The 12,809-nt window shown below is 40.4% G+C and overlaps 1 protein-coding gene across 2 annotated transcripts; it reads right to left on the bottom strand.

The window, feature by feature from the left end:
- Positions 1-574: 574 nt before the first annotated feature.
- LOC146305214 (toll-like receptor 2 type-2) lies at positions 575-8,545 on the bottom strand. Of its 2 annotated transcripts, XM_084711624.1 has the most exons (12): positions 8,302-8,540; positions 6,372-6,640; positions 5,400-5,556; positions 5,159-5,308; positions 4,490-4,696; positions 4,110-4,232; positions 3,785-3,935; positions 2,659-2,823; positions 2,317-2,496; positions 2,082-2,222; positions 1,467-1,999; positions 575-1,035 (listed from the first exon to the last, which is right to left on the bottom strand). In XM_084711624.1, the coding sequence occupies exons 1-12, from the start codon at positions 8,523-8,525 to the stop codon at positions 633-635; spliced, it is 2,703 nt and encodes a 900-aa protein (XP_084567750.1). In that variant the 5' UTR covers positions 8,526-8,540; the 3' UTR covers positions 575-632. The 2 variants fall into 2 exon arrangements, with proteins under 2 accessions (XP_084567750.1, XP_084567749.1); XM_084711623.1 differs by having other exon boundaries at positions 3,785-4,232; positions 8,302-8,545.
- Between the last annotated feature and the right edge of the window lie 4,264 nt (positions 8,546-12,809).

The raw sequence follows: 12,809 nt of genomic DNA, 5'->3' as shown, positions 1-12,809 counted from the left end.
TTTATTCTTATTATCATCATTATTTTTATTAAACAAAGTCAAATGGGGTTCAAAGGAAAGAAAACAGGACAAAAGAGACATTAAAGTTCATATAGAACAAATATATACAACAAACCTCTGCTTCATAAACTAACTCTGTAAAACACTGAAGTCACTCAGTAACACAAACAAACTAACAGGTCGAGGCAGCGATTCTCATGTTCTGACTCAAAATGACTGTTATATATAAAAATATTGGTCAAAGTTTACTGTTCCAGTGACCTTAAATCATTTTGGACAAAGCTTATTGTTAAACTCTAATATTGTTATCAGCATCAGCCCCAAAAATCAGTTGGGCCATAATCTGTATGTTTCCAGTGCTGTGTGTACAACAGAACTGTTTGGAGGCAGTTACTCGTTTCATTGTCCGATAAGAGCTTTATTATTTAAATGAATGTAAACAGCTGTGTTTTGTTATCTGGTCTGTCTGTGTGCAGTCAGAGTAGTTTTGTAAGGTGCATCAGGAACTGCTGCATTATCAAGACCACTTTGTGTCTTTTTATTTAAATAAGGACAAACTCTGGCAGACAACAGGTAAAAGCTTTCCCTTCATCAGATTTATTACTGTGCAGTGTGCCTTTGTCTTTCCTTTCTCAATAGTCCTCTTCTTCTTCTACTCTCAGAGCGTTGCGGAGGCTCCTCCAGAACTCCCCACTCTTCTCCTCCTCCTGAGGCCACTCCAGGTATGTGGTGGAGCTCATGAGTTTACGCAGTTTGCAGAAGCGTTTGGGGATGTCGTCCTTGGACAGCGGTTCCAGCAGGACCAAGATGGCCGCGTCTCTGTCGCCATTCCCGTCGAAAAGCCAGAAGTGGGAGAAGTCCAGCTCGTAGCGGCACCAGTCAGACTGGACAAAATTCTCGGAGAGGACGAAGACGGTCCGCCGGCTGCGCTCCATGGCGCTCATGATGTTGTCCACGATCCACTGTCCAGGAAGGAAGTCCCGCTTGTGGAGGCACAGGGTAAGAGGCCTGGGCCTTGAGTCATCATCATTCTCACTGTAGGGGTATAAACCAGAGAGAAAGTTACATGGCCCTGCATTTTTCTCTTTAAAAAGGAGAACAGATGTAAGAATATTTTCTTTGTTGACACTTAGTAATTTTATTCTACTTATTGGACATAGCAAACCTGCATAATGCACTTCATGCAGTGCAAATGCGCCACTTGAGGGGGGAGTGCTTGAATATATGGGTGTCGCCGGTTGTTGGGCTGACATTGGCCCCGCCCTAACATGTTCTACACCATGTGTTGTAAACACTGGATTAAATTTTACTGCCGCTATCATCTTTTAACAAACTTTAATTTTGATTGGGGAAGATCTTTGATCAAAATTTCTTGTTCTTTGTATCTTGTATGCAGCTCTATAAACTTTGAGATATCCTGCTAACTAACAAACAAACAACCTAATGATGTTATAAAGTGATGTTACCTTGGCTCCTCCAGCTCAGGTACCAAGTAGTTTTCCACCCAGCTTGCGTCTCTCTCACTGTAGGACACAAAAGCGTCAAATGACAGCAACTCCTCTGTTGAACCTGCTCTATCTCTCTGCCGCCGCCGTCTCCTGGAGCTACGCTTGGCCTTCAGCCACGCCCACGTCATCTTGAGGTACCAGAAGGCATGGAGGCGCCACAGCAGGACACACAACACAATGGCAACAAACAGCGCCACCCCACAGCTCACAGACACAACCAAAACCCGATGGCACTCAACAAGGGTGAGCTGGACTTGACCCACCAGTTCCCCCTGCAGGTGGAGAGGAGAGTCGCAGATGTAGTTCTCCTCTCTGTCTGTTAATTGCACGTCTCCGTGCATTAAATACACGGCTCCACCTCCTTTAACGCCTGACTGGAAGAAGTTGACGAAGTCACAGGAGCAGACAAATTTGTTCTGACCCGTCTGGAGGTTCTGGAGTCTTTTGTAGGACTGGAGGTCTGAATGGCTAAACATGTTCAAAGTGTTTGACTGTAGAAGAACAAAGAGGAGGTCACACTGGGGAATACACAGAGGATTGGAAGATGAAATCTTGGGTGTGACTGGTTCTTACCTGTATTGTCAGTGTTTGCAGATTAGGGAACAGCCACCCAGGGGGAAGCCTCAGAAACTTGTTCCCAGAGAGGTAAAGCTCTCTCAAGGCCGGCAGGGGCAGATAGAAGTCTTTGAGATCGTTGTTATTCAGATCCAACACCTGTTATGATGAAGTACAAGGTAAAAGTGGTTTATCAATGTTTTGATGGTGTTAGGTCTGTCAGGATTGCTGCTGTATGGTCCACTCTGAGTACCTCCAGAGTTCTGGGTAGACAGGGGGTGATGGTTGTAAGTTTAGCCCCAGAGATGTTGAGGTACCGCAAAGTGGAGGGCCAAGAGCAGATCAGGGGCATGGAGCTGTATGCATTCCTGCTGATGTCCAGATGGGTCAGTTTGGAGAGCTTTGCTACCAGCCAGCTCATTGTGGACAAAGACTGGACAGCAGAGGGACAGAGGTAAACAAGTCTTCAGGCATCAGGTAATTTCCTCTTCAAACCTGGGGTTTCTGGATATTTACTCTATTCACTGATTTTACATGTGATGATCAGTTCTACTGACTGCAAGACATTTTTTTCCATAAAGTTTCATAAAGGCACCTTAAGAGCGTTACCACTGAAGTTTAAAACTCGGACATCCTTCAGCGTTCCGTCTCCGTTGCACAGTGTCTCAACCAAAGTCATGTCAGTCAGCAGGTTGTCGGACTGGTCAAAGAACTGCAGGTTCTTTAACAGGTGGGATGTGCGACAGGGCATCACAAACACCTGAGGGTAAAAGTCAGCGTTCACTAATGAAGCATAGTTATTTGTGATAAAATTTACTGTGCACAGTGACTGAAGAAGGATTTGCACAAAAATAAGGTTTCATACATGAAGAACATAACACTGTACAATGGTTCAACCAAAGGACAGAAAAAGTCAAAGGCACCTCCTCTCTGAAGAGGACCCTAAGAAAAACAGGTTCCACAAGTATTTAATGCCCAATAGCAAGTACCATTGTGGTTCAGTGATGATCTAACATTTCTTACACTTTTCTGCGCCAGAAAACAAATTCGATATCAGAGTATTTGGGAAAAACATGGTTACAACAATATTCTTCCATGCCATGCAACACTGTCCATCAACCGGATGTAAATTTAATCATTTATTTCTTCTTCTTTTTGGGCCAAAACTGTTCAAAATGTAAATACATTTGGTGTCTGAATCGACCCTTTTCAATCTGTGCTTCTGTAACAGTAGTAAGCTTATTATCGAGTGGAACTTTTCCTGTACTTAGATATGCTATGTGCTAGACTTATCTTTATTGAAAAGTTAACCAAGTTTTCAAAATGGTATATATTCATTATAGTCACATATTAACTAATGCTAGCTTATGCTCAGCTTTGCTAATACACATCAAATGCTAGCTAGCTAGATGTGACTTTATGTTACTTTTATGGGTCCATCTACAAAATTATGAGCCAAGCTCATAGCACATACAGGAAACGTGAAAGAAGAAAGTTGACTTAAGTACCACTGGGTACCAAGTTTACTCAACTGTAATTGGAGCCCAGAGCAAAAAGGGGCAGGACTTAGACAAGGTCCAAAAGCTGTGTTTTCCAATGCTAAAACAGCCATTATTGAAGGAGTGATGAAAGATATCACTACAACAGTCTTGTGTGGAATCGAGTGATGTAGTAGCTACCACATGTTGTGTCCTTGTGACAAATAAGACCATGTTCTTTACCCCAGAATTTATGACGGACACCACCCTGGGATACTCCAGCAGGAATCCCAGCTCTAGAAATGAGACAAACTTATAGACGTTCAGCACCACAACATTTCGTACGATGAACTTGTCGATGCTTTTGTGATCACTCCACTTGGCCGGTTCCCACCTAACGACAAATAAAAAAGAACAAACTATTAAACCTAGAAGTTGAATTTTTAAAATAGGTTTTTCCTTAAAATACAATACCATTAAATTTGCTAGTGGGGTGTTAAAAGTCACCAGATTTGTGAGATGGTCAGTTAACAATTCTTTCAGTTTGATATCAACACTGCTTTCGTACCTGCCCTCGCCCGTAAGCGTAGCACCATCCACCGATATGGAGGTGAGTGGAACTCCGTCAAAAGCCTCCAGGAAGTGAACAATAACCTCATCGGACACAGAAACGTTGCGTAAGGTTATGTCCCTGAAGAGTGACATTGTAGAGGAGTGACTTGTTGGATTGCTACATTTTTACACACATTCACCTGCAATACTTCAAAACTTTATGCACTGTTGTGACAGTATTACACTATTGTTCAGTTATTATTTTCCCTTATGATTTTCAGGAACACATGGTCAAGGATCTTTGCTGACACTGGCATAGTAACATATGTCACTGAGTGCTTCATGAGGAGTTCTGCATGAATACTAAACGAGAAGAACCAGAGATCGTGGCCAGACCTGAGTCTCCTCCTGGCTAGCACTCTGATGGGCTGAACAGACTCATTCCCAATCAGATGGAGGTCTTGTAGAACGAGAGGCGTCTCAGGGTACGACACGTCACCAAGCACAGCCGAAGCTAAAGCTACGTTTGTCAAAAACGGACCATGGAGGCTCACGGCAACACGACCCAACGGCCAAATGTCTGCTAGAGCACCGGGCTCATACCTGCAGAGAAAAAGAGACAGGAGCGAGTCAAAGCAGAGGTTAAGTGAAAGATGGCACTATTACACTTTTGATATAAAAAATAAGCTAAGTAAAACTTTCTGCCTGCAAGTAAACAACAGAAAAATGTCTAAAAGCTGCTGTGTGGTGACAACAGGGTGACAATCACAGATTTTTTTTTTCTTAATTGAACCATTCATTGTGCATCAAAGGATTTAACATATCACATCTTTTAACTGTGATCATTGCTACTCCTAAATCTTTCCAGATATGACTGCACAGTCAGTGTTGTGTGTTGTTGGCTGCAGTGAAACTTGATTGAATATGAACTCTAGGAGTTGCCGTAATCAGAACTTTAAAACTTTGAAACATGCAGGCTTCAGGTACTTTAAAGATGTTTCGTTTACTGGTGAGGACGTTTGGCTCTAACTCAACACACAAACAAAAGCAGCGTCAGGTCCACACCTCATCAGATTGTTAGCGTGCACAGTGAGCTCCTCCAGCTCAGTGACTCCAGACAGATCTCCTTTCTTCAGCTCCTCCAAAGCAGGACCTCCAAACCTCAGCCTCCTCAGCCTGAACAGCCCCCAAAACACTGGAGGAGAACCCAGGCAGCTGGAGGAGAGGAGGACAGAGGAGAAGTTTGTAGACACCTCAACATCATATGTGATGTGGTGGTTTTTATACTGTCACCTGCGCACTTTACCTGTATGGGTTGTTGAGCAGGTTGAGGTTCTGCAGAGCTGCTAATTTGCCGAACCATTTGTGGTTGAGAGCAGTCAGCTGATTGTCGGACAGATCGAGCTCCTCCAGGCTCCACAGAGAGTCAAACGCTGACGGGTGGATCACAGCTAGTCTGTTACCTGGAGAACAGTAACATCTAAATATAAAAACACGCTACACTATAACATAAATGTTTACAGGGGTTCCACAGGGATCAACCCTTGGCCCACTGATTGTCATTATTTGAACAGCATAGTATAGTTTGAACATTAAATATCTTATCAAAAAGTATTTGAAAATTGTTGCTGCAATTCTGTTTTTATTCATGTTTTTTACACAGCATCCCAACTTCCAACTTCTAACTCCCCGAATTAAGGATTTATTTTGACCAAAACAAAGCTGATGACTGTTGGAAGACAAACCAGTACAGTTTTGGTGAGTTTTATTTTGTTTCTGGTGAGTTTGAATTAAGTTTTTATCATAACTGAACGAGGCAGTTAAGCTCTTTTAGTTAAGTAAAAAAGAGAAATCGGATATTCAGAGGGTAATCGGTTGTATTTTTCTGTTCAAAAAAGAAAGCACGTCTAAGAATATTTACTTTCTTGACATTTTGTGAGTTCATTTTTTTTTATTTATTTGCCTAAAAAGCACTTGAAGAATGTCTCTTGGGGTATAAAGTAGTATTATGAGGCAGGATGGGCCAAGGCTAGCTGGTTAGCATGCTAATTTCAGTGGCAACTGCAACACATGACGTCAAAACTGTTATCTCATCACACTGTTTCTAATGTTAGTAATTTTTGAATGTTTTAAACTAATATTCTCAGCTTTTCAGAAACACTGATGAAATGTATTGTGAACGTGTTATATAATATGTTTTTATTTTTCACAGACCAGGCTTGTTTAGCCTTATGTTCCTATTAAGAAAAATAAAGAAATAAAACCCTATCAGCGTTACCGTGGAGACTCAGAGCCTTCAGTTGTCGGTGGCCTTTCAGATCATCAGCGGTCACCACGGAGATGTTGTTGAAGGAGAGATCGAGAGTCAGGGCATGTTTTGTTACCATGGGAACATGAGCAAATCCACCGTAGGAGCAGTTACAGGAGAGCTGCAGGTCACAGCGATCGCAGGACGACCTCTCGCCGTCCGGGTTTGACCTCTGACCCCAGCAGATGGGGAAGAGGAGGTAGAGGAGGGTGAAGTAAAGGTTGGCTGGGAGTCCCATACTGCAGGGAAAATAATGCAAATTTAGATGAGAGGGGATGTAAACAGGGAAGGAAGGAAAAGAGAAACCAAGTGGATGAATCAGGTAGTAAACTGAGTAAATGAGCAAGACAGTGAGGGATAGTAAACGAAGCAGCCGAGTGACGCATAAAGTAAAATAAACCCAGAGAGGAAGTGGATAAAAGAGGAAGTCTTCAATATTTTATTATTACTTTCCCACAATACTGCTCTCACATTGTGAATGACAACATCAACAAGCAGACAGGAATTTAATTTGCCATACATGCTGTACGAAGCGCACCAGTATTAATCTGATACTTTAACAGCCTCCGATCCGCTGGTTTCAGACTTTCCACCAGACTGTGAAAACCCAGCTGCAGGGACCTGGATTGTTAAACTATAAAATCCTTTTTATTTAACCTGAGACAGCTGTTTTATTGCTCTCTGCAACCTAAGCATTATCCCTCCCATCTTCATCTTCATTCAAACAGTATAAAACTCACCAGCAACTGGTCCAGCAGTTTGATTAAATAAACCCTTAATTGAATAAAGATACAGAGTCGTGCTCTTGTACAGTGAGGCCCACTCCTAAGAAACACTGCACACCACTCTCTCCAGATGTACTTTACTGTGTCATACGCGAGAAAGTGTTTCACTGGATGAAACTTCAGTGCAGGATGTGTCATCAGCTGTTTCAAATTGTTTTGCAGGAAAAGACAAATGACAAAATATCATTAAAAACACCCAAGAATATGTTTAAAATTACTTTTTTGTTATTGTTTTTTGTTTGTTTGGATGTTTGTGACATCTTCCAAAAAAAAGCTCCAGCTCTATAAGGATCCTTTGCATAATGTTGTTACATGCTTAGATTAACAATCAGAGGCTGTCAGTGGTAAAATTACTTTAAGAGGAAGTGCTTTGACGGTGCACAGTTGGTACGATGGATTATGTTGTTGCTTAGTTTCACTACTGGACCAATTTTAATTTTTTTGTCCCCACTTAGATATGAAAACATTGGAAAAAGAGTCAAGGTAAAAAAAACTACTAATATCAAAATTGATCTTTAAGGCCTTATCACAAAATCAGGATACTGCAGGATACAACTAAGGGTATCATTTAACTAAGTCCAGTCAACTGATTAAAAAACGTGTGATGCAGACTCACAGCAAGTCTGGATCAAAGTGTTGACGTGGTATAAAAACTGTCTTTGTTATCCTGGTCGTTCACATTAATACAAAAGACGTCAATTTTTAACAAATTTAAAATTACATTTTTAAAAAACAGAAGAAATGAGCGTGAAGTAGTTCATTTTGACCTCTGTGAACTAAACTTTGAGTTAGCTTGTATAAAGTGTCAACTTGCACCTTAAATTTAAATCAGAATCATTAACTGTTTATGATTTTTGATCAGCAAAAAATTTTCAAGTATTTACCTTTTAACTGTTTTGTATTTTGGGAACCAAAACTACATTAACTCTGTGTTGTAGGTTTACTTTTCTGGTTATCTGTGGCTCAGCTGGGTAGTTTCTTGTGCCTTAACTACTGTTGTAAGCTTGAAAAACGATACCTCAAACAGCACTGAAGCAATAACTCAAACCTCAGGCATGACAGAATGGACAAAAACATTTCATTCTTTGTTTTATTATAAGTCTGTGTTGTCTTACCTGATTTGTTGCCAAGCTGATTCCCAGTGACGAAGGAAAAGCTCAACAAGACAAGAGAGTGATTTCAAGAGTGTCTTTATAGCTGTACAGAGGAAGTAAAAACTCAGAGCTGAAGCAGTGTGAAAAGAGGTAGTGAGCATGAAAATATAGTCCCAGGAGGAAGTCTGTGTGAGTGTGGGACCTGTAAGAAAAGACAGTGTGGAAGAAAAATACAGTAAATTCATCTTTTGCACATTTTCAGACACATAAAATTTAAGTTTTTTTTTAAATGAGAGACTTTAGAATCAGTTATAATCACGTGTTAACAGGAAATTACTTCTTGAATTTGATTTTAGAAGACTTTGACTTTAGAAGCAGGATGAAGTAAAGCAGTCAAATATTGTGTTATCTTGTATGTGGTTTCTGATATATAATAATTAGTAACTGGTGTATGCACAGGACCGTGACCACAATGACTTCCGCTGTGTCTCTGGCTTTCTGGCTCTAACCTTCACTTCCCCTTTTTACCCGCGCAAGAAACTTGGCACTTTGAGAGCCGTTTGATAAATTTCAATCAGGTTTTCGTAAACTACATTCTCCTCAAACATCCCCGTGCTGTTCCAGAATCTGAACAAGCTGATTTATCACAAAGATTTTAGAAATGAATGTGAGTTTGGATATCGGCCTGTAATTCTCAGGCACGGAAGGATCAAGATTTGTTTTTTTATACAGCTCTCAAAGTGTCAAATGATATTTTAATCACTGCAGATGCAGGATATGGTTGAGTCTGATTTTATTAGATCTCGGTGCAGATTTTGATACTGTTGACCACCAAGTTTTAATCCACACACAAAGCCTCATGGACAGTTCTGGGACTGCGTTAGAGTGGTCCTCCTCCTATTTTTCAGACAGGAACTTGTTATTCTCTGTGGGTGAATTTCTGTCCCTCAGGGTCTGGCTTTAAGACCTGTTTTTCATGCATCTCCTAAACAGTAAATCAGCAATTTCAACATCTGTTATTATTTATATGCTTATGACTTCCAGCTGTATTTTGTATTTAAACCTGATGAGCTCCATGAACTGTTTGTTTTGAAGAACTATTAGGAGCTGGATAGCAAATAATTTTCTGCAGTTAATGCACATTGTTACATGCCAGTCAGGAAAGGAACTTGTTTCTTGTTTTTCCCTCCTGCCTGCCCTTTCTCCCCTCCCCCTCCCCTCTTGTCTCCAGGTGATAATGGACAGGCTCCTCACTGGTTCCCTAAGCTTGGAGCTGTCCACTGGCTGACATGGGAGGGTCATCAGCTGATTGAGCTCACCTGGGCCTCTGAGCTTAAAAGCTGGGCCCTTTGCTCACTCTGGTCTCTCCCTTCCTCCAGCTGGCATCCACCTTGTGGTCTTTTTTGGTCTGTGTTATGATCTGTGTTAGCTTTAGGTTAATAAATTATTCTTGATTTTACATTCACCCCTTGTGTTAATGAGCCGGTTTGTAACACACATAAAACAAGAAAGGTTTTGATTATTGCCCCTGAAAACCTCCGACCAGCTTTGATACTTAGACAAGGACACTGACCCGATCATGCTTCTTTCATATAAGGAATATTACCAAACTTAGACCTGTAAATTGAGATGTTAATTCATGCATTCATCACTGCAATTCTCTTTTCACCAGTCTTAATAAATCCTCACTACACTGCCCAAAAAGTGTCCTAAGTGCTGCTGCTTGGCACTTGACAACACACCTGATTCACATGATCAGCTCGTCATCAAGCCTCTGCAGAAGCCTGACAACAACCTGATCATTTGAATCAGGTGTGTTGGAGCAGAGAAACATCTAAAACATGCAGGACAGTGAGTCTCTGAGGACCAGGATTGGGAAACACTCCCCTAAGCTTTGGAAAAGTCCCCCAGTAAGCCTGAGATCTCTGGACTCTTGGAGTCTTTTGGTAGCATATTGTATTTGATTGGTAAATGATATTTTACCAAGTGCTGTCTGTGAAAGGTGTTACTTTCAGTCTATTGCAGTGTCAATCTCATCCTTGCCACCAGATGGCGCCAAAGCCCATTTAAAATTTGCTCAAGTGTAGTCAGACCCTGGAAAAAGAATTGTGACGTTACTATTGAACCTAATACGTCAGTTAAGCAGATGTACCTTTAAATTTAATTCAATTAGCGAGCAGACAATAAAAATGCTTAAAAGTAACCTCAGTTGATATGAGATTTATAAATATTCACTAGAATTCTACTTTGCAAACATGACAGTGATGGATGGAGCCTTGGGATTTTTTACTTGACCTTTGCTTTGTCATTATTACATTTCCTACAACACTGAGATCAAAAGTTATAATAAGAAGGATTCATTTCATCAGTGTAACACAGCAGACCTGCAGGGACTTATATTTCTTTGTCTTTACCTCGTTTATTTATTGTAAATTAGCAGATAAGCCCCTGTGTATACACTCATTCTTTCACAGACTATTGTAATCATGTCGAGTTTTGGGTTACATCATTTTCCTTGAATTGTTCACACGGTCTCATTGTGTCTCAACTTCCCAGACTATCTTGTTTGGTTGTACCTTCTGGTTTACAGGTGACTTGTAATTGTAGTTTCAAAAGATGTGGCATGACGCATCAAAATTTTGTTATTTTATCTAAAGCTGCTCTTGTTTTACAAACTTGAATTGTGCCAGTCTGGGTTACAAACTCTTTGAGACCACTTGAAACTGGTTGTATTATATCATATTATATGATCCAGCACAACATAAGCTGTTAAATCCAGTGAAACTGTAATATTTCTGTCTCACACTTGAAAACTAATATGCAGCGCCTGTGCCATGCTGCCCATTGGTTATTAGTTTCCAGTGTGTAACTGATGCTTCCTCATGTCAAATATTAACAAAGAAAAGACATTCAGGTCTCAAGAACAGATAAATGACTGATAAAACATTTAAATAAATGAATCTGTGATATTCTTTTGACCTTTGCATTTCAGAGGTGAGGAAGGAAGTGCTCTGACTCCGTTGTTACATCCTTTGACTTCCTGTCTACACAGGAAGCTGGGATGTGTGCGGTGACTGAACCCATCGGCTGTCATCTGATGACGATTTAGCTTCTGGGGGCAACAGTGGATATCCAGGCCAAGGCTTTTTCTTCCATGTACCGGTTGTTGTTGACAGATCATTAGCAGTTTGAGATGTGAGAACGGACCTGAGAGACGAAATAGATTTTTTTCACAAGTATGAATGCATGAAAATTTAGGAACAAAGCTCATAAAAAGCTAAACCATAGTTGATGTGTTCTGAGACTGCATTTTGGCCAGTGTGTTCCACCTCCTCTGCGCTCCACATGGACTCTGTACCTGCATGCAACCAAAGCCCAGTCAAACATACTACAAAGAGAAACCAGAACACTTCCGATACCAAACTCTTGTCCTTTGCCTACAGATCAAATACCAATAAATTTGGGTGTTTCCAGTGAAGGTAGTGGATATCTGGGCCAAGACTTTTTTCATATACCGGTCAATGCTGACAGATCATTAGCAGCTTGCTATGAATGCATAAAAATTTACAACAAATCCGATAAAAAGCAGAAATATAAGGGATTCATTGGATTTTAAAGCTTACGTTGTATGTGCCATGTGATAACAATATGATATAATACAATCAGTCTCAAGTGGTCTGTGTTTACTTGTAAAACATAGTAAGTAACCCAGATTTTACACAATAAAAGGTCTTAAAAAATAGCAACTTTAGAGGGTACAAAGAGACAGATCTGTCTGGGAAGCCAAGACACAATGAGACGCTGTGAACAATGAAGTGAAAGGCCGGTATGAAGTGATGTAACTCTAAACTCATCATGATTACAATAATCTCAAAAGGAGAAACTGTATCCACAAGGGCTCGTCTGCCGATATACAATAAATAAATAACGTCATTGTTCGTGTAACATTTGATATCAAAGCTGCGGTGCGATTGTGGGAAATGAAGCGTCAGTGATCTGCACGATAAAAAGCAGAGAAGCATCGGGGTCCAACACAGCAGGTCATCCTGAAACGGGTGAGTCTACTTTGGATTGTTGATGAAAAGTCTTTAAATTATTACTTAATTTAATTGCAGCATGATTAACGGCTGTATGGAATCAATTCTGAGTGTCAGACACCTTGAACAGATTTTTTTGCAAGCAAAAATTGTCAATTTATTAACATGCATGTTCCGTAAATGCATTAATGTGTTTTTTTTATAAGTGCACAATAATATCTAACATATATAATTATGTAATTATTAATGAAGGCGTAAAATCTTTTTCTGTGCGCAAAATGAGGATGAAGAAATGTTTAAAGCATTTTTACTAATTGCAATCGCATGTTTATGTCTAACAAAGAATTAGGTTTCTATAGTACCTGTGTTTTTCACAATTCTGGAAAAAAAATTAATTGATACCTGGATTACTGGCAATGATTTTTCCAAGGAAGGATGTGCTGTACAGAGCTCCAACAGGAGATTCATGTCCAGAATCCCAAATGTTGTTCG

Source organism: Lutjanus erythropterus, chromosome 23, assembly GCF_056507025.1.
Source record: "Lutjanus erythropterus isolate fLutEry1 chromosome 23, fLutEry1.hap2, whole genome shotgun sequence".
Taxonomy (NCBI): Eukaryota; Metazoa; Chordata; class Actinopteri; order Lutjaniformes; family Lutjanidae; genus Lutjanus; species Lutjanus erythropterus.
This window is presented reverse-complemented; position numbering and strand designations above follow the sequence as displayed.

Bases quoted from the DNA above. Each gene is read 5' to 3' on its own strand.
- LOC146305214 (XM_084711623.1), bottom strand. From the start codon at position 8,525: ATGAATTTACTGTATTTTTCTTCCACACTGTCTTTTCTTACAGGTCCC. The intron at 5,557-6,371 runs GTAACGCTGATA...ACTGTTCTCCAG, and splicing joins GAAGGCTCTGAGTCTCCACG to GTAACAGACTAGCTGTGATC. The intron at 5,309-5,399 runs GTAAAGTGCGCA...CCTCTCCTCCAG, and splicing joins CTGCTCAACAACCCATACAG to CTGCCTGGGTTCTCCTCCAG.